This window comes from Chenopodium album, chromosome 14, assembly GCF_948465745.1.
Source record: "Chenopodium album chromosome 14, dcCheAlbu1.1, whole genome shotgun sequence".
NCBI classification, from domain to species: domain Eukaryota; kingdom Viridiplantae; phylum Streptophyta; class Magnoliopsida; order Caryophyllales; family Amaranthaceae; genus Chenopodium; species Chenopodium album.
Window position 1 is genome coordinate 4,690,229 of NC_137847.1, and position 22,565 is coordinate 4,712,793.

Below are 22,565 nucleotides of genomic sequence, written 5' to 3' on the forward strand. Positions count from 1 at the left end.
GGAGTGGGTAAATGGAAGATCCGTCCCATTTGTGCCTTAATGGGGTGGAGATACCGAGATAGGTCTAGATTTGGTAGATGGTGGGATAAAGATGGCAATGAAAATTATACATGTCATAAATGATGGGGCAGGGCGGATTTTATGTTGAATCCGCTTATCCACTCCAAATCTATTTTGTTCCACCTTCATCATCGCTTCGCCTCACGCATACCTACTTTTAAAAAAATACTTTTGAATATTCTATAACATATGCCTCTAACTTTTCATACCTACTTAAGTTTAAAATTACTAAGTCTAACATTGAACTTTAGCTTTAATTGAATTTTAGAGAACTTGTGGGAGATTTGAGGAAAACTATATTTTGTGATTTGTCGAAGATTTTCAAATGCACAAAAGGTACAAGCATTTTATTTTAAGCTATAGTTTCTTCCCGTCAAAAAAAAAAATGTAGTTTCTTCATATGCATATACTTGTATAATACTCAAAATGTGTTATTTGGTAGTTTATACCCTTTTTTTTTTATTTGCATAAAAATTTGTTGAATAGATACAATTCATACAAGAACTTTGAGTCATGTCTAAAATAGGGATTAAGTGGATGGTGGAGCGGGGAAGTGGGACTTAGGCTGTTATGGATATCCAAGTAGTGGGCAGGGTTGATTTTAAACATATACCCAATGAGGCCGGCATGATGAGGATGTACTCCTTCTAGCTGTCTACATACATCATTTATGAAATTTTATTCCTGAAGGTGTATGCACCATGTTTGGTGCATACGAACTTTTATTTATTTAAAAAAAAAAAGGCATAATGAATATATAATTGTTTTGTAATGAACATATAGCTGTTTTTATAAAGAACATATAGCTATTTTATAAAGAATATCCAACTTTATGTTCTTTTGTATATATAAAGAACATATGTAATATTAATAAAGAACAAGATGATATAACGTAATGAACATTATTTTTATTCAATCACCATAATTTAAAAACAAAATTCAAATAACATTTCAAAATAAACTATGAGCATTATGTCACAAATAAAATCACATTATACAGACAATCAAAGAACATGGAGATAAAAAACATTATTTAACATAATGTTCTTTTCACTCTACTAGGTATATGGTCATTACGTTTTAATAGTATGTTCTTTTCACTCCAGATATATATGTTCATTACATTTTAATAATATGTTCTGTTCATTGTAACTATATGTTCATTTCACTTCTTTTTTTAATGAAATGTATGTACCATGCATGGTGCATACGCCTCTATGAACTAGACTTTGCATCATTTATTCTTTTTGGCTCTCTCTTTCTCTATCTATCTATGCAAACAAAAGAAATTATTGATCATAAAATAGTTAAGGTTTGTTTTCCTTGTCTTATTTCTATTTATTTCAAGTTTAACAAGATCAAATAATTAAATAAGCTAGCAAAGATAAATAGATAATACACAACCATCTGTCACAAAAATGATCTTTTTATTTTATATTTTTGTGGTCAAACTTTTTAATATTGACTTTAAATTCAAGTTAGGAGAATGTTACATATATCATGTCAGTGTCACAAATACAACTCTTCTCCAAAAAAAATAAAAAAAAAACCTTTTTTTTTTAGGTTGTAGGGCATATATTCATGAGAGTTGAACAAAGCATGCATGATGAATATACAGAACGTCAAGACGTACAATTTACTTTGGTGTGGAGTAATCTTAGTCTATGATATCATCCATTGACTTCGATTTTAACCATTGACTTCAAAAAAATTTTCCATAAAATATTTTCATGGTTTAAACTCGATCTACTTTTTTACATCATCTATGATATCATCCACACATCATATATGATAGTTCACCTTAAGTCAAATGCCCCCACAAATAGAAAATAATTAGCCCATAAGTCTTGGATGACTAAGAAGAAAGCAATATACAAGTATGTGGTAATGCTTTCCTCGATTTGGGGAACATCAAGACTTTTGCATTATTATTTTGAAAATTTATTCAATCATGGTTATTAATCAAATTGTATTAGATAGAATTCCTTAATCTTAATCTTGTAAATACAATTTTAAATTGGAATAATTTTAAAATTTATGTTAAAATTATGCTTTAATTTATATGACAAAAAACTTTGTATATATTTATTGGATTATTTTAGAAAAACTTTACAACGAATGTATAATATATTTATTGTACACTCATTATTTTAAATGTTTGTCTTAATATGAAATATAATCAATATGAAGTATTTGATTTTACTTGGTACATTTACTTTTGCTTCCTTATGAAGTCATGCACATGTCTAAATGTTGTATATATTATTTTCCTTAAAAAGATTATTTATAGATCATTATTGTTACAAAGATTTATAAAATGCATACAAGAGTATTATTGAAAATTTGAAATGATAAAACTTTTGACAATTTTACAATTATGTGAAATACTATTTGAAAAAGTATCTTATTCATTAAAAAAAGAATTATCTTCAAAATCAAAGTACGATACTATAGTATAAATTAAATTGAGTAGTTCCATAACTTTGTACTATATATTATGTACAAGTGGGTTTAAGTTAGCTAATTGAGTATCACTGATCAGTACAGTACACACGAAGGTATGTATAATAAATTAATAATCAACAAAATATTTCATCATAGGTAATAATATATACGAGGAAGAGAGTAATGATGTAATACATTACATTTCTTTTGTTAAGAGTATTTTATGAGACTATATCCCATTATACTAACAAATTAATTTGATTTGACAAACTTAGAAAGAAAAAAATCAGGACAGTCATAACAAAGGCTTGGTAAATTGGTTAATCATTTATTACAATTATGATATATAATTTTAGGTTAAAATGTTGGTTTGATTAGCTTAATTACAGTAGTTTTCTTCATTCACTCTTGTTGAGTTGTTGGTTTGGCTTTATCATAAAAAGCGGTGCCAGGCTAATTTTCATGTAATAAGTTTTTTTTTTTTTTTTTTTGGGTGGTCCAAAGTGGGCCCAGCTAAATGGAGCCCACGGGCCGGGCCTAGGACAAAATTTGGTGAAAACAAATGGGGCCCAATAGCCCAATGTGATATAGGTGATATTAGTTACATTTCAGTTTTGGCGGGAATTTCTGTTATTTCTTATTTTTTGTCGTTTTGCAGTTTGTTATGTGAGGGAATCTTTCTGTTTTAAGCTTGTGGCTGTAATGAGTTTGTTAATTGCTACTTAAGGCAATTATTAGCTGTAATTGTATCAGGAAGAATCAATTACAATCCTTATCCTATCTCTCTCTCTGTATCTCTCCTTCTCTCTCTAGATTCTCTGTATCTTCTTCTCATTCTGTTCTTCTTCTGTAATTCCCATCTTATTCTCTCTTTTCTGGAAATTTCATCACCCTTAGACATTCATCCTTATCAGTGGTATCAGAGCAACCCGCTGCTCTTACTCCATTCTGGCACCTACCTTGACAACTCGAGTAACTAAGATGGAAGCTCAGCTTGCTACATTGGAGAAACGGTTTGCTGCAGTAGAAACTCAGTCTGCTGCTGCTACTCAGCAGTACCAAGAGATCATGTCAATGATGCAGAAGCTCCAGGACAGCATGGCAGCTAATCATGACAACAGATTCTCTGCTTCTGATGATCGTGCTAAGTCACCTAAATTGGGGTATACACCTAAACTTGATTTCCCTAAGTTTGATGGTAGTAATCCTAGAATTTGGATTAAAAAATGTTGTAAGTATTTCGTGTTGTGCAAAATCCCTGATGATCAGAAAGTTGATCTAGCTTCATTGAATATGGTTGATAAGGCAGAGAACTGGGTATCTAGCTATCTAGCTAACCGTGCTGTGGTAGATTGGAATGATTTTGTTATTGATGTGTCTAGTAGATTTAAGGATGAAAAGGGTTTAAATGTGGTAGAAGAGTTTAATAAGTTGCAACAGACTGACAGCATTGAATCATATGTTGATGAATTCGAAAATTTGAGATCTATTATGCTGCAGAATAGCTATGTTTTGCCTGAAAAATATGTGTTAGATAGTTTCATTGGGGGGTTGAAACCTAGTCTAAGACCCTTTGTAAGGGCGTTTAAACCCCAGAATATTGCTGCTGCAATTGAATATGCCCGTTTACAAGATGAAACCATTAATCTCACCACCCAGAAAACACACAGACCACCCTTACTCCACAAAACAAACTCAGCCCCTTCTTTCACCCAAAATCTACCACCCTTGTTGCCTACCCCACCTTTGAAACCTTCCCAACCACACAAACCAGCTACTAAACCTTTTCAAGCTCACAAATATGTTCCTGCAAATGTTAGAGCTGTGAAAATTGCAAAAGGTCTATGTTATTTTTGTGATGCACCTTATGATAGAAATCATAAGTGCCCATTCAAGGAGCCACAGCTATTTACAGTTGAGGTTCCGGGGTTGGATGAGGTTGATGCAGCAGTGGTTGAGCTAGAGGATCAGATGGATGTGCTCACTTTGGACCCTAGGATATCTTGGTGTACTTTATCAGGCAGCTAGAATTATAACAATATGAGAATTCAGGCAACTGTAGGTAATACCATTTTGCATACTCTGGTGGATTCTGGCAGTACACATAATTTCTTGGATGTGCACTTGGCTAAGCAGTTGGGGTGTAAGATAGAACAAATTTCAGGTCAATCTATCTTAGTTGTAGATGGAAATCACTTGCTGTGTTAGTCAGTCTGCAAGGATTTTACATGGAAAATAGGGAAACATTCTTTCACCTCAAATGTCATGCTCATTCCTTTGGGCAGTTGTGACATGAATCTGGGAGTTCAATGGCTGAGCACTCTGGGGTCCATTTCTTGGGATTTCAAACATTTGATTATGAGATTTGAGACTGCCCAAGGTCAAATGGAAATTAAAGGATTGTCTACTCAGAAGCTTAAGGTGGTTAAGGAGGGTCCAGCACTTAAAATGATGACTGGTGCTGCTCATATTTGTATGTTACAGGTCACTGATTTGGGTTTCTCACCCATTCCTTCCTGTTTGATACAACTGACAGAAAATGAGCAAGAGTTTGAGGAGTTACAGGCACTCAAGGAGAAGTTTGATGTACTCTTTGAGGAACCAACTGGATTACCTCCAAGCAGGGGCATCTTTGATCACAGAATCACTCTTGAGGGGGGCAGCACAGCAGTGAATATCAGGCCTTATAGATATCCACCCAAGCAAAAGGATATCATTGAGCAATTGGTTCAGGAAATGTTAGATAGGGGCATAGTCCAGAATAGTACTAGCCCTTTAGCTTCTCCAGTTGTTTTGGTGGGCAAGAAAGATGGTTCTTAGAGGTTATGTGTGGATTACAGGGAGCTGAACAAGAAGACTGTAAAGAACAAGTTCCCTATACCTGTCTTGGAAGAGCTTATAGATAAACTTGCAGGGGCAACTGTGTTCAGTAAGCTTGATTGGAGAGTTGGATACCATCAGCTCAGAATTCATCCAAATGATGTGTTCAAGACAGCATTTAAAACTCATCAAGGGCATTATGAATTCTTAGTCATGCCCTTTGGGTTGACTAATGCTCCTTCCTCTTTCCAAAGTTGGATGAATTCTGTTTTTCATCCTCTTTTAAGGAAGTGTGTGCTGGTCTTTTTTGATGACATATTAATTTACAGCAAGTCTTTAGATGATCACTGGAAACACTTTGCTGTAGTTTTTTCTATCATGGCTCAACATTCTCTTTATGTTAAGTTGAGTAAGTGTTCTTTTGTTACTAGGAAGGTGGAATACTTGGGACATTTTATCTCTGGAAAAGGGGTAGAAACTGACCCTAATAAAATCAGTGCAGTGAGTTCTTGGCCTTGTCCTGTTTCTGTCAAGGATCTCAGAGGTTTTCTTGGGTTGGCAGGCTATTATAGAAAGTTTGTTAAGGGATATGCTGTTATTAGCAAACCCCTCACCAATCTCCTTAAAAAGGGAGCATTTGAGTGCTCAAAGTGCATTTGAACAGCTGAAATCTGCTCTGGTGAGTGCACCAGTTTTAGCTCTCCCAGATTTTTCAAAAAAATTTGTAGTGGAGACTGATGCTTCTAAGACTGGAATTGGAGCAGTTTTGATGCAAGATGAGCACCCTATTGCATTTATTAGTAGATCTTTGGGTCCTAAATGGCAAAAACTGTCAGTCTATGAGAAGGAGCTACTTGCCATGGTGTTTGCAGTACAAAAATGGGAACAATATCTTTTAGGATCCCATTTTGTAGTCAGAACTTATCAAAAAAGCTTGAAATGGCTTTTGCAACAAAAAATTTCAACTCCCTTTCAGCAGTTCTGGTTGTCTAAGTTAATGGGATTTAACTATGAGATACAATACAAGTCTGGCAAGAAAAATACAGCAGCTGATGCCTTGTCTAGGGTTAATGGTTCTGAGATTCTGTTAACGGCTCTTACTGTGATTGAATCAAATTTAGCTCAGCAAATTAGAGCTAGTTATGCACTTGATGATAATACTGCTGCTATTGTTCACAAGTTGAAACAACAATGAGGTGGTTCAAGGTTTCAGTCTGCAGGATGGAATTTTGAGGAGACATGGTAGAATTGTGGTGGGTCCAGATGATAATTTGAGAAAGAAATTGATCAATTGGCAGCATGCTTCTTTGGAAGCTGGTCACTCAGGGAGGGATCATACAGGAAAAAGGATGCAAGGCATCTTTTATTGGAGAGGGATGATGAAAGAGGTGAGCCAATTTGTAAGGAAATGTGTTGTATGTCAGGATTCTAAGTATGATACCTCTGCTAAACCTGGTGCTTTACAGCCCTTGCCTATCCCTGAGAATGTTTGGACTGACATTTCTATGGACTTTATCTCTGGCTTACCTCTATCTATGGGCAAAAATGTTATTTTTGTGGTTGTGGATAGACTGAGTAAATATGCTCACTTTATGGCTTTAAAGCATCCTTACACTGCTATTGAGGTGGCTCAGGTTTATTTAGACTATGTCTTCAAATTGCATGGCTGGCCAAGAAGCATAATGAGTGACAGGGACCCTATATTTCTTAGCCAATTTTGGAAAGGTTTGTTCTCTTTGCATGGTGCAGAATTTCTTCTGTCAACTGCCTATCATCCTGAGACTGATGGCCAGACAGAGGTGGTCAATAGATGCTTGGAAGCTTATTTGAGGTGTGTCACCAGTGACAGACCCAAGGATTGGTGTAAGTACCTTCCTTTGGCAGAGTGGTGGTACAACACTCACTTTCAAAGTGCTGCTCAAATGACTCCTTATGAAGTGGTTTACAACCAGGCACCACCACTTCATCTTCCTTATTTGCCAGGGGAATCAAGTAATGCAATTGTAGACAGGAGTATGCAAAAGAGAGAAGAAATGCTGGTTGTATTGAAAACAAACTTAGCTAAAGCTCAGCAAAGAATGAAGGCAGACAAGAAAAGATCTGAAAGAAGTTTTGCTGTAGGGGATTGGGTTTGGTTGAAATTACAGCATTACAAGCAGCAGTCAGTTCAGTACAGAGCCAACAGCAAGTTAGCTGCTCGTTACTTTGGTCCTTTTCAAGTTACTGCTTGCATTGGTAAAGTAGCATACAAACTGAAATTGCCAAGTTCTGCCAAAATTCATTATACTTTTCATGTATCTCAGCTGAAAATTTTTTCTGGCAATTTACCTGTTGTGGCTATTATTCCTCCCTTGGATGAAGTTCCAGCTCTGTAGCCTCTCATTCCTTTGGCAATTCTGGATCAACGTGTGAAGCATGTTGCAGGACAAAATGAGAAGCAATTGTTGGTTCAATGGCAAGACAAGCCTGCTCATGAAACTTCTTGGGTTTCTGCTGCTGATTTTGTTGCTCAGTATCCTGGTTTTGCTCAGAATATGACTTGAGGGCAAGTCAGTTTTTAAAGGGGGAGGGTATGATATAGGTGATATTAGTTACATTTCAGTTTTGGCGGGAATTTCTATTATTTCTTATTTTTTGTCGTTTTGCAGTTTGTTATGTGAGGGAATCTTTCTGTTTTAAGCTTGTGGCTGTAATGAGTTTGTTAATTGCTACTTAAGGCAATTATTAGCTGTAATTGTATCAGGAAGAAATCAATTACAATCCTTATCCTATCTCTCTCTCTGTATCTCTCCTTCTCTCTCTAGATTCTCTGTATCTTCTTCTCATTCTGTTCTTCTTCTGTAATTCCCATCTTATTCTCTCTTTTCTGGAAATTTCATCACCCTTAGACATTCATCCTTATCACAATGTCTCAGTCTCCAGGCTGACATTCCATGATCCAGCTATATGATGCGACAACCTTGCTGAGGTGGTCGAGTCTCAAGTGGCATTGGTTATGTATATGGTGATGGAGGCAATTAGACAGCTACAAAGATTGTAGGACTTAACTATATCTCTTATCTTGACGTTTTCAATTACATAATTAAGCTAATTCAATTTTTATAACAAAAATAGCTGTTTTCATAATTGATAACTAATTAACTAGCTATACAATAGGATTTAAATTTTGTCCATATAATCAATATAGATACTGATGTGTATACTATATACTTACACGATTATATTATTGAAAACATTGTTGAAATTTACAAGATAGGTAAAAAGTAGATAAATTTACTCATATTGATAAGTAGTAAGTGTTGGTAATAACAAATCTATCTCATTCCTGATTAAAAACAATTCCAAATTATATCTAAAGTTACCCAATTTTGACCTAGAAATGAAATTGATCCACGTGAACCAAACTTATGCATAATTAATATGGGTAGTTTCAATTAATAAAACAACTTGTTATCAATGGATCTTCAATGACCCGATTTAAATTGACATTAAAGTGAATAGCAAATGTATGTGTTCCCTATAGAAAAACCAAATCAAACTCAATTGGGAATTTGAATGACCAAATGCTATCTAGCTATAGCCGGTCCAAACTTAATTTTAAGGTAATAGAGTATATAAACAATCTTGGGTTCAATTAAAGCTGGGCGTGGGCCGGGTCAGCACGCGGGCGGCCCGGGCACGGCACGAGGATGGCCCGGCACGGCACGGCCCGCCGGCAGGCCCGGCCCGGCACGATGGCACGCCCCTCGTGCCTCGTGCGGGCTGCGGTTAAAAAAAACCAAAAAACAGCCCGGCACGGCACGAGCCCGGCCAATAGCCCGCAGGCACGGCCCGCAGGCACGGCCCGCAGGCACGGCCCGCAGGCACGGCCCGCAGGCACGGCCCGCAGGCACGGCCCGCGGGCTAACGGCTATAAGGCTGGTTGTGTTTTCCCTCCAACGGCCATAAACGGCCATAAACGGCTATAAACGGCTATATTTTCACCTATAAATACCACCCTAAACTTCCAATTCTTTCCACAACTCAACTTCTCATCTCATTCTCTTACTCTCTTATTCTCATAATCTCATTATTCTCATATATTATAATTTATAAATTATAATCTCTTAATATTTCTTAATCTCTTATTCTCTTATAAATTTTACATTTTTAATATTATTAGTCTACTACCAAAAAAAAAAAAAAATACTTTGTTATATTTACATTCGGGAAATTATAATTTCGGGAAATTATAAATTCGAGAAATTATAAATTTGGGAAAGCGTTGAAGCGTCGTTGTAAGATCTAACTCAACTTTATTTTAATTTGTTATTGTTATTGTTATTATTATTGTTGTTATTATTATTATTATTATTATTATTATTATTATTATTATTATTATTATTATTATTATTATTATTATTGTATACTTGGAACTACTTAATTACATAAAAACTAATTTCTATTTTAATTGTGGGTTATTTGGATTGTTGAAATCTGTCTAAGGCGGGATTTGGGCTCTGGACAACGTCGATCCTAACCATAACCTACCTGGGATCTCCGGATCTCATTGATTTAGATAATCTACTATTATTATAATTATTTTTGAAAATTTATTAACTTACTAATTAAGTAATAATTAAGAAAAAAAACTTACTTATACTTGTTAATTGTTATAATTTGTTACTTTGTTAGTGTTATAAACTTATAATTGTTAATTTGTTATAATTGTTAATATTGTTGTTAATTATTATTTATTAGTTAATAATCTTAATTAATCATGGCATCAAACCCGAACCAATCCTCCTCTAAAAAAGCCAAATCTAAACGACCATTGGAAGGCTCTTCTATGCCCCCCCCTACAATGCAAATCCCTACTATGCAAATCCCTACAATGGCCACCACCCACCCCGGGTTTTCTACCGGTTTTCCCACCGGATTAGATCAACAAGGGACATTCCAACCATGGCAAAGCACCCAATCTCCACCTTATTATGCCTCCGCACATGATATGCCTTTTGAATTTAACTATCAAACAACTCAAGCAAGCAACACACAACCTGCCGGCTCTAGTGACCCATCCGTCCAAAATACTATTCCCCCATCTGATAACCCATTCATTGAATGGTACACCGAAGAAGAAATGACCCTTTTGAAAAACCGAAAGAGTAAATGTTGGCAATATTTCTTGTTAAGTAGAGATGGTGAAAAAGCCAAGTGTAAAACTTGTGGTAATATTTATTCGGCTCCAGCCAAAGGCGGTACGGGGCACCTAAACCGACACAGTGAAAAATGTGGTGCCCCAAGTACTGACCCAACTCAACCAAAAATTTCTCAATTCCATCCTTATGGCTTCACTTACAATTATGAGAGAGATAGGGATGAACTTGGGAGAATGATAGTCCAAGCCGAACAACCTTTTCTTTTTGCTGAAAGTGATCCGTTTAACAATTACATTAAACGAGCACTACAACCCCAACACAAAAAAATCTCCCGAAAAACCGTTAAAACAGCTGCCATGAAAACTTACTTAGAATACAAAATGAAATTAATTGAAGAACTTAAAACTCTTACTTCAAGAGTTTCTATAACTTCTGATGCATGGGATGGTGGTTATGGTTTACATTATTTGTGTGTTACTTGTCATTGGGTTGATAGTGAATGGTTATTGCAAAAACGTATTATTTATTTCAAATTGCTTGAATACCCCCATACGGCCTTTAATATTTCTAATTGTATTATGAGTGCTCTTGATGAATATTGTCTTAGGGACAAAATCATGTCCATGACGTTTGATAATGCAACATCCATGACAGCTAGTGCTAATCTAATTAAACCAAACTTGCATAATGTCATAATGGATGGAGATGCATTACATATTAGATGCATTTGTCATGTTTTAAACTTGTGTGTTAAGGATGGACAAGAAGCAATTGGTCCATACTATTCCAAAATTCGAAATGCTGTTTTGTCTATTATGTCTTCTAGCAGTAGGTATCAGGAATGGAGGCGATATCTTAAGCAAAATAAGATAAAGCCTATTAGAATTAAAACGGATTGTCCAACTAGGTGGAACTCCACCTATGACATGTTGAGTCAGGCACTTTCGTATAGAGTTCCATTTTCATTGTTTTACAATAATAAGTATCCACAATTCATGATAGCAGACTCCGATTGGGATAATTGTGAAAAATATATGCAATTTTTACAATTATTATATAGTATGACTCACTGTTTTTCTTCTGTTTATGTTCCTTGCATTCATTCTTTCCTTCAAAATGCATGTTTATTTGCTCAACTTCTTTATGAACATCGATCACAACAAGATTACAATGATTATGTTCCACAAATGGAGGCTAAATGGCGTAAATATTACACTAAGCTTCCTATGGTTTATATGTTTGCTTCTATTTTAGATCCTAGATCAAAGTATGATGGCACATTTATGCTAATTGATATTTACTATGAATGCATGCAACTCGGTGATGGTGTCGAACAATATAAAAATCATGTGAAAGATAAATTTTTTGAGTTATATAGAGTTTATGAATCTAAATATGGAACCGTCACTCATTTTGCCCCTTCTCAAACATCCAAAAGCGTAAGTAAAACGGGCAAAAGTTTGGCGGCCCAAGCTGCTAACATGTTATCTAAGTTTTCAGGTAGTGGATCATCATCAAGGCGAACACAAAGCGATGTTTCGGAGTTGCAAATGTACTTAAACTACGACTTCATGAAAGGCTTGGACGAAGATTCGAGGTTGGGGATGGACATCCTAGATTGGTGGAAATCCCAAAGCACAAAGCATCCAATTTTGGCGGCAATGGCACGTGATATTTTCAGCATCCAAGCCTCCTCCGTTGCCTCGGAACGAGCTTTTAGTGCTTCGGGAAGGGTTCTAGACGATAGAAGAACAAGTTTGAAGCCCGAAACACTAGAAATGTGTGTTTGCTTGAAGGATTGGATGGATGCCCAAGAACGCATCCAAGATCGTACTTTTACGGCCAACGACAACATCGATGGTTCCGATCGTTCTGGTTCAACTAGCTCCTCCGCATTAGCTAGTGAACATGAAGCCGAAGATGAAGACGAAGAAGATAATGAAGACCTTGATTGAAGATTACCAACAACTCGAGAATTAATATTAATTAGCGAAAATTCTAGTATTTCCTATGTACTCTATTAATTAGTGAAAATGTTAGTATATCCTATGTTGGCTATGTACTCTATTAACATTAGCCGTATAATAAAATAACAAAATAAGTTATTCATCAATTATTGTTAGTTGTACACTTGTACTTCATATTATCTTTTACTTAATAAATTTTTATGAATGAATTTTTTCAACTTTTAATTTTATGGAATATGTTATATTGTTATTTAATTTTTGTCTAATACTTATATAGTTATATGAATAATATGATATATAGTAAATTATGAATGAACAATAAATATTAATATAATTTAAACAATATTTAATATAACTTAACTCCATAAAAAATTTAATAATTATTATATTCAAATATTAAATTGTATAATTATTCAATTCAATTTTTTCTTTCATAAAAAAAATTCAAGTTTTTTTAAAGTTTTTTTTAATTTTTTTTTTTAAAAAAAAAAAAGAAAAAAGGGTAAGCCGTGGCCCGTGGGCCGGCACGGCCCGCCTCCACCGTGGGCCGGCACGGTGGCCGGCACGACGGGCGGCCCGGCACGGCACGACCGGCACGGTGGGCCGTGCCGTGCCGTGGACAGGGATGCTTGAAGGCAGGCCCGGCACGGCACGGCCCGCCTCCACCGTGGGCCGTGCCAGGCCCGGCACGACACTGTACCAGGCCCGCCTAGGCACGGCCCACGGCAGGCCCGGCACGGCACGTGCCCAGCACTAGGTTCAATCATTGCTTTAAGATTTTGGTTGAATCGATCTTTTAACATGGTATTAAAATTCAAAAGTCAGCATGACAAAGTCATAAGTTTAAATCTCATCCATTATATCTCTCCTGTTAAGGGAGTAAGAGGCTAAGAACAATTTATCACTATTAAATTTAATAATCTCTAAAGACAATCCAAAATAGGCCCTACGTTGCATATTTGCATGCATGTATGGACAAATCGAGGGGACATTAATGTATGATCATACCTTATATCAACAAGTTAAATGGCGGATTCCGCACATGATTAACCAAGAAAAAACTTATCAGTATCAATTAAAGTAGAGATTAGCTATCCACGCTGATGACATGTCTTGGCCCCACATTATTTGTAATTTTGTATGATTTGTTTTAAAAAAATTGCTTCCATCATATTCTTCATCTCTACTAACATTGAAAGTTTGAAACAACTACTTCTTGCTATCCAAATCCAACCAACTACTTCTTTTACTATTTCAAATCAGTATATAATATTTATAAAAAATATAAAGCTTGAAATTTAATCCTTGTGTACTATCACTCGCTTGACAATGTATAATACTCCGTATATATAGTACACGATGTATTATCTTGCACTTAATTTAACAAGTACGGGAGTAACTCTATTTATTTAATTGAGTAACCCTCGAGGTAGGGTTATTTGGAGGGATGTAACTATGTAAGTAGTGATATTTAGTTTCTTGTTAAATTTATAAGATAGGGTTATCCAAAAAATTTTGATGTTAAAGTGTCAACATTAATTTTCATTTACAATTGGAATTGAAATTTGAACCATTGACCCATCCATTATTACTTAAGAGAGTAATTAAGGAATTTTAACGATGTTCTCCCCTTTAATGTATGTATCCATCGATAGACCATTCATACATGCACCTACATACATCCTGTCACTACGAACAGGCCAAATCCAGCGAAAGGTATGTAGCGTGAAAATGCAACCAAAATTGATGTATGTGTTTCCTACATCAATTTTCATTTTAGGGCTTAAAACAAAGAGAGAGCACTGATAGGGTGCACGCTTGATTCTTATAATCATTAACCATTAGCAAATTAAGGTCCCCATACTCCGGTCCGCACTTTTATGGAGTGGTTGCACTTGTTAACATCATAGCTTTGTCATCTACTCTTCTTTGGTGGCTCCAAATAGTATTGTTCATAATATTATGGTTATATTGAGAGCATCACTATGGCATATACATGTTAATACAAATGTTAGTTGTCATAATATGGTGCTTTATATAGAATAACCTTATCATATTGCTTGTCATGAACTCCTATGACTTGGCACACATCTAATATACCAATAAAGATATATGGTTGAGTGCTGACGTTATTTATGTGTGTTGAGTGCTGACGTGATTAATTTGTTTTTGGCAGAAAATTAATCCATATGTGAGTTAGGACTAATTGTCCACATTATATTAGAAGAATGGAGGATGCATGATGACTCACAAAGATTGATAGGTAATTGCACATGTTACCTATATTTTGGTTTTAAGATGCATGAAACACTATTAGACTTATATAGTTATATGTGATTATTAGACTCTCCTTTAGTATGGCGGTAATTCAACACCGTGAAAAAAGGCCAAAAGTACATATTGGTATGAACTTAAATTTGTATGACTTTTTGGAGGATTATTGTAGGATTATACTCCGTTTATTCCAATAGCAAACTTGCAAACCAATAATTTCATATATATCATTACTTATGTGCAATATTATAACCAAAGCAAAGAAATTCTTTTCCAACTTTACAAATTGAATTTAGACAAGAATAATAATTGATCTTAAGTCTCCAACCTACCAAAATTAATCAACCAAACAAACTCTTTGTTGTTTGATTTCTCATATAAATTTTGATAATTCTAATACATTGACGCTATTAAAACAAACATGTTGTATGATCCAAGACAGCCTTGACTATCAATAAATAATCCATGCAGATAATCAAATTATATTGCATAATATGAAGAAATGCAATGAGAACAGAATTTGGCACAAAAGTTAAATCTTTAAATTATGATAATTATAATATAAGCCACCAAACCTACCAAACTAAACTTAAAATAATCCAAGGTACTACGTACTAATTAATTACAAAAGGAAAAAAAGAAAGACAATTTTATAAATACAATAAATCAATTATGGGTGTCACTTTTGTAAAGCGTTTCCTAACTTGATTTAGAAGATTATGTGTTTTGTTTTTGTAGAACTCCATTATTACTTGTATTTCTTTATTTGTGTGATTAGTCCTTCCAATTAGACATCGTACTACTCAACAACATAGTGCACACTTGTACTCCACATTTTCGGGCAAATTACAGCCATGCAAGCTGAGTAGACTAGATCATTTTTTTTTTTGATTTTTTTTTTGAAAATAGAAAAATAAATTGATAATCTCAAAAATCATTATGTTACTCTACAATTGTTGCCTACTCTATAAGTAATCCAACTTTGTTTAAAAAAAGTTTTAATTTTTTTTTTCAATCTTATTCTACTTATGTTATGTGCATGTACTTATATTGAAAATCTTACTCATTTATGGATTAAACTGATTGTAGAAATGGAAGTATTATTAATTAAAGGGTCTCATTGTCACACCTTCACAAGTATATTTCAACTAGCTTTATTAGTTAGTCTAAGAGTAATATGCAAGACATAGAATTAGATCAAATTCCATCTATATCACCATCATTTGTGATTTTTCTAATCTTAGGACATTATTTATACAACCACATAAAATGTTATTTCATCATTCAAGCTAAGAAATGCTTGACCAAGTGTTGGCGAAAGATATGAAGCTACACTTGAAGGTCTCAACTCGAGTCTTAAACTAGGATAGCTGGTTGTAGGGAGTTTACATTCTTTCCAATTTTCCCCTCCTCACAATTTTGCCTGGGTTCGCAAATGATTAACTCTACCTATCACTCCGTATTTGTAACACAATAAAACATTGCAATTAGGAAAATTTTTCTTAAGAGATACACCTTTTTTATATACTTCTATTTATTATTTAATTTTTTTTATACCCATCAAACAAACACTTAATTAGCATTTTGTCAATTATTATATGCTCCGAAAAACATAATTAAATAGGTGATATCTTTAGGAGATACAAAAGTGAGATACGAAGTAGTACTCCGGTATGTTATTATGAGTTGATCGGCTATAATACAAACCCCAGCTGTTTGGTGGGGGCGAGTGGGTCCCGTTATGCTGCGCCCACATACGATGGAATCGGCTCCTAATTTCTCGTCTTAGCCAACCTTTCCATTTTCAGGAGATAATCTATTTGCGCTAACCTATAACTTCTCATTTATCTTGAGTGTTAGGCCTGATCGTTTTTCAGCTTATAGTTGCTAAATTTAATTTAATTTTTATTTAATTTAAATTATAATATGAATTTTCTCGTCTTATTAGCGACTGCCACATCGTATGATCACTTGTAATAGAACGAAGTTATCTCTATACCACTGATCAAGTAACCCCTTTAGCACTGATCGAGTAATCCCAATAACACTAACGAATTAATCTTTATAACATTGACTATGTAATCGCTATAACACTAACGAAGTAACCTTTATGATAGCTGGCCTGGCCTGCCTAGCCACCCGGTATAAAAATTTGTGTATATAAATTAATATTTTTTTTGAAATATATATAAATTTAATACGTATCTTATGGATTCACAAATATATGTGCTCTTTGAAACTATTGATTTTTCAACATTACCTATTACCTATTATATTGAACTTATACGAAGTATAACATTTTACTTATAGTCATTATTTTTTGAAGAATTATTTATAGGTAGAGCATAGGTAAATGCCGTTTAAATTCTTTAAAGTAACAATTTGGAAACATTTCTAGGGATCATATATCTCAAGTCTATGTACTCATTCCCTTCCTTAATCTCTTTACTTTATCATAAGATTCATAACTAATTGGGAACATTATATTTCCCACATAAAAATCAATAAAAATGCATTTCATTCCTAAGTACCTATTTTTATTTTAACTACTAGCTTAAAATAAAAAATTTAAGGAACAGATAAAGTATATCAAATACACATACAAGTGTTGAATAGTTTTTCAATTTAGAAAAATTATAAAATAGCTAACAAATGAAGTATAACAAGTACGCAAAAAATTAAGAGAAAGATGGAAAAGAAAATTTTAGGAAACGAATGAAATATACCGAAAACGCAAACAATTTAGAGAAAGATAGACAAAGAATTAAAATATCGTATCGTTAATTAAATTTCTCGACTCCGATATTCCCGGATATGAAGTAGGCATGTGAAATCCACACCTTATTTAATTAGCACCCTGAAAATTATTTTCATTTTTATTTTTCTTTTTGCAAAAATATAAGCTAAATGCCATGTAGATAAGACTTTATGATTAAAAAACGTAAAAAGGGTATCATACGCAGACAAATAAATCACAGTAAGCGCATCCTAAGCAACGGCGATTCCAGCTCGGATTTGTTCCATTTTATTATTAAAATAATATTTTTAGTGTTACTATTTGTACTCCCTCAGCTCTTTATTCCACTCGTTAGTTTCATTTCTTCTCATTCTACACTCTATCAACTACTTAACCACATACCCAACCTCTTCATCATATCATATAAAATTAACAAATAAAACTTCTATCATTCAAACATAATACTACTTCTAAACAATTTGTTCATACTACAATGGATCCATGTCCATTTGCAAGGTTGATAATCGAGTCGTTAGCACTCCAGCTCCCGATGGGAGCGAGATCCTCATCGGGAGCTGGAGTCCATCCTAGTACGACTCCATGTTTTTGTAAGATCACATTGAAGGGCTTTGCTTCGCAAACTGCCCTTCTCCCCCTTTCCTCCAACGGAGAACTGGGACATCCCAGTTCTTCATTGGAGTCTGCCACAAGCGCCCCAGGGTTTCATCTAGACCCTGCGGCGCTTAGGCGTATGTCAGGTAGGCCTGTTTTGCTCCGAGTATCTGTGTACTCGGGGCGAATGGGCCAGACCTGCGGAATGAGCACTGGTAAGCTCTTAGGTCGGGTTAACCTATGTGTTGACCTTAAGGGGGCTGAGGCGAAACCCATTGTATTCCAATCCGGTTGGATGAGGCTTGGAAGTGAGAAAAGGGTTGAGAAAAACAAAGGAGTTGATCATGCTAAGCTACATTTGATGGTCCGGTCTGAACCGGACCCTCGGTTTGTTTTCCAATTTGGTGGTGAACCGGAGTGTAGCCCGGTTGTATTTCAGATCCAAGGAAACATCAGCCAACCGGTTTTTAGCTGCAAATTTAGTGCAGACCGAAACTCCCGCTCTCGGTAAGCCTTAATTCCTCTTTCTCTCTTATACAATGCACTTTAGCATCTTATTATGACATTTGCTAACATGCACTTCATTGTATTATTTCAAAAATAATTCACTTGATGAGTCGGACCATGTTATAACTTTGTATTCCCTCCGTTGTTGTAGAATTACTCTAGTTACTCCGTACAAAATTTTGTGTTTTTTTTTTTTTAGTTAAATGGGGTCATTTCAACAAGGTAGAAGGAAAAACCTGCGTAGTTTAGTGTAAGATAAGACGTCACGCTAACGTGTGTATTTTAAATTAGATAAGATTATTGAGTTGTTACAAAATGTGGGGTCGAAAAGGGAAGGTGGGTGGGCCATGATAATTTGTTTTTGTGTACATTAGTTTGGTTGGTTGTTTGGATTAAAGTGGGGTTAAATGTTTGATTTGAAAAACAATAGGCATGTGGATGTGGGTAGTCTCATCATATAATTGTGGTACCATTTGCTAAATCCAGCTGTGTACCACCTTATCTTCCCGGTAAATTTTTTTGAGTATACCATTTAGTACATTCATATTAGTCCTTTCCTTTTGATCAGAAATAAATATGTGGATTGCATATTCTTGGTCCAATGTCATTTTATTTGTCCCTTTTCTTAGCTTAGTGCTTTTTTGCTGTCAAATTTATTAGTTCTCAAGTCAAATTATATATCAATGGCCAGCTAGCTATTATAAGTGTATATACTTCAGTTAGGTCATGCTCTTTTAGGGGGTTTTTGCCTAAAATTAGGTTTAAAAACCGTCTTCATAATGTGTCTATTGAAATTTTAAACTCGACCATATTATCTTTCTTTTTATTGCTTTCCTGAAGTTTTGGTTCGAAACTCATCTTCATTTGATATTGAGTTTAAGAGTAGATTCTGATCACCGACCCAAATATTTCAGATAGATAGTTCTTGATTAGAATCTTTGTAGCATCACATGTCAAGCAGCCGCTAATATAATTATTTAACAAATTACAGATTAGTGCTTGATTATGTTTCTTATTTAGCACTAAAAGTTTAACCTTCTAAGCCAAGTTCAACAATCAGAATCTTTGTAAATATCACATGTGAAGTGGGTGCTAAATCTGCAAATCCATGCTTAAAGTTGATGTTTCACTTTGTTTCTTGGACATCACTAAAAGCAGCTTGCAGCTAGCTCAGCCTGTAAGTTTACATCTTAATTAATTAGATGCTAAATTTAACATAATTACACACTAAGAACGTACGTGTTGATGATCTGGACTTAGTTAATACAGCAATGCTCGTATTAACTACGTACATGATTAAGTTAATTAGCAACTAGGAGTATTAATTAATTTACTAGCAAGTTGATTGTGATATACAGTATGTTGCACTGATCAAAAGTTTACTTAGATACCCCTTTAATGGTGATTTGCATCAAGTTTTCAGGCAACTAACCACATTGCTGACGAGGATTAGATTCCCTAAACGTCGTGTTTAGTACTTAATTAGTAAAATAATTAAGCCGAGACTACGATTAATTAGGAACCAGGCTGGTCAAAATAAAGGATCATTAAAGCCTTCTGTGTGATATGCTGCAATTAACACAACTACTTTCCCATGTGCTTAGATATTGTGCTTGATTCAATAATTCTCTAATGTTCTGATTTTGTTCTACTGTATAATGACCACAATTTGTTCTTATTATAAGCATGCAAATTGTCTCTAATTAAGATGCAAACCAATATTCAGTGAACTGATTTTAATCACTAGTTAATTAAGATCTGATCTTTAACTTGGTCGTAAGTAAAATTTGGACTATTAGGTTAATAATAAAATAACTTGGATATGTATGTTATCGTTAACATTTGATTTAAGTTACTTTATTAATTGTCATTGTAACGAACCATGTAATTGATCAAGGGACTTTTTTGTGTATGATTTTGCAGCTCACTTCCATCAAACTTTGCCATAAGCAATAACAATAGCAATAAGAAATGGATGGTGAGATCTTTGTCCGGAGAGAAGGATAAGCCAGTGAGGGAGCGAAAGGGGTGGATGATAATGATTTACGACCTCTCTGGATCCCCGGTTGCAGCAGCATCAGTCATCACCCCTTTTGTTCCATCTCCAGGGTCTGACCGAGTCTCTCGGTCAAACCCTGGTGCTTGGCTCATCCTCCGACCCCATGGCTCCCATGTTAGTAGCTGGAAGCCATGGGGCCGGCTTGAGGTATGGCGTGAGAGAGGCCCAGTCGATGGGCTAGGGTACAAGTTCGAGTTGGTCACTGAGAATGGACCAACTCGAACTGGCATTCCCATCGCTGAAGCCACAATGAGCATCAAGAAGGGGGGACAATTTTGCATTGATAAGCGTGAATCCAACTTAGGAGAGGGAGTCATGAGGTCACCAGTTCGAGGATTCGTGATGGGGTCCACGGTCGAAGGGGAGGGTAAAGTAAGCAAGCCATTGGTCCAGGTTGGCATGCAGCATGTCACGTGCATGGCAGATGCTGCACTATTTGTAGCACTTTCAGCTGCCATTGATCTTAGCATGGATGCTTGTAGACTATTCTCTCAAAAACTAAGGAAGGAACTTTGTCACGACGATAATCAACATGACATAATCTTGTAGGATTATCATAACTCGTACAAGATCGACAATTCCTTCTCCATCACCTCCGCAGTGACAACCAATAAAATTAAAAACTCCGGATCCACGTCGTAAATTATTGGTTTGAGCATATGATTTTTCGTTGTGAGGCTTAAATTAATATTCGTTCTTTTTGATTCTTTGGTTGTGTTTTTGTTCTACAAAATCGGCGGATTTGGAAGAATTGAGGGTTGCTAATGGAGGAAATATTTTCTCTAATTGATCACAGGTGGTGGTTAATTATATATGTAATCTAATTAACAAAACTTGTACAGAGAACAAGGATCAAATGAAGTTTTTTGTTCATATAAGAAGTTTTGTATTCTTTTAATTTCAAGTGACTGACCAAGCATAATTCTTTGTAGCTTAGATACATATTCTTTGTAGCTTGATTGTTATTTTATTCATTCATATGGTTGGTTCAAAATTCCTTTTGTTGTATTCATTCATTCTTATACAAATCAAATTATATTTACAAATTACAGTGTAAGGCATTTCATACTCCGTGTCTCTAATTTAAGAATAAAGGCTCAATTTTTTTTCTCCATATAAATGTCTCTGCTCTACTCGATCATTCTATATAAATTTTCACTACACAATTATACAAATGCGTAAATTATTGATCTCCAATTAAAAAATTGTCAAAATTGAATATTTATTGATCTCCAATTAAAAAATCGCCAAAATTGAATATGTGAGCTCAGAGCTCAATAATGTTATTTCTCCAACCTTTAGCCAACACTACATTATTATTGATCTCGAATAAGATATTGTTTGGTGGAAATATGTTAGATCGATAATGTTTTTCAATTCCAACTTTTAACCAGCACTACATTATTGATTTCGAATTGAAAAAGCTTCAGGTAGGAATAATATATTAGCTCGATTTTGTTGCTCCAACCTTTAAACCAACACTACCATAGTATGTATACCGTTGATGACCTATGTGCTGATTAGTGACACGACATAGGCAATACACGTTCGATGTAGTATCGTTTGTGCTTTTCTCTACACCATAGGCCTCGTCGAAGATCATAAATCAGGAATTTGGCTTAATTTGTCTCTCAAACCAGAGTATTACAATAATTCATGCAGAAATTATGCAATTATTCAAGTAGAAACTAGCATGATAAACGAAATTAGTTATGTAGTTTGACTTTCCTCTTCATTATTATAAGGGGAATTTTATTGGTTGATCATTTATACATGAAAGAAAGACTTTGTAACATATTAGGTACTCCACCAAACAAATCTTTAGACGTGGCTGTTGTTGTCATATATATTCAAGCAATATCATAAAGTATTATTTCTAAAATACATTTTATTCCAACAAATGAATTATACCTTCAATTGTGTACATTATACGTGCTTATATG

General features: G+C 34.8%; 1 protein-coding gene across 1 annotated transcript; it reads left to right on the forward strand.

Moving 5' to 3' along the window:
* The first annotated feature begins 17,764 nt into the window (after window positions 1-17,764).
* LOC145578655 (uncharacterized) lies at window positions 17,765-21,616 on the forward strand. Its single transcript, XM_081635950.1, has 2 exons — window positions 17,765-18,563; window positions 20,487-21,616. Exons 1-2 carry the CDS (start codon window positions 17,938-17,940, stop codon window positions 21,169-21,171), a joined length of 1,311 nt encoding a protein of 436 aa, XP_081492076.1. The 5' UTR covers window positions 17,765-17,937; the 3' UTR covers window positions 21,172-21,616.
* The last annotated feature ends 949 nt before the right edge of the window (window positions 21,617-22,565 follow it).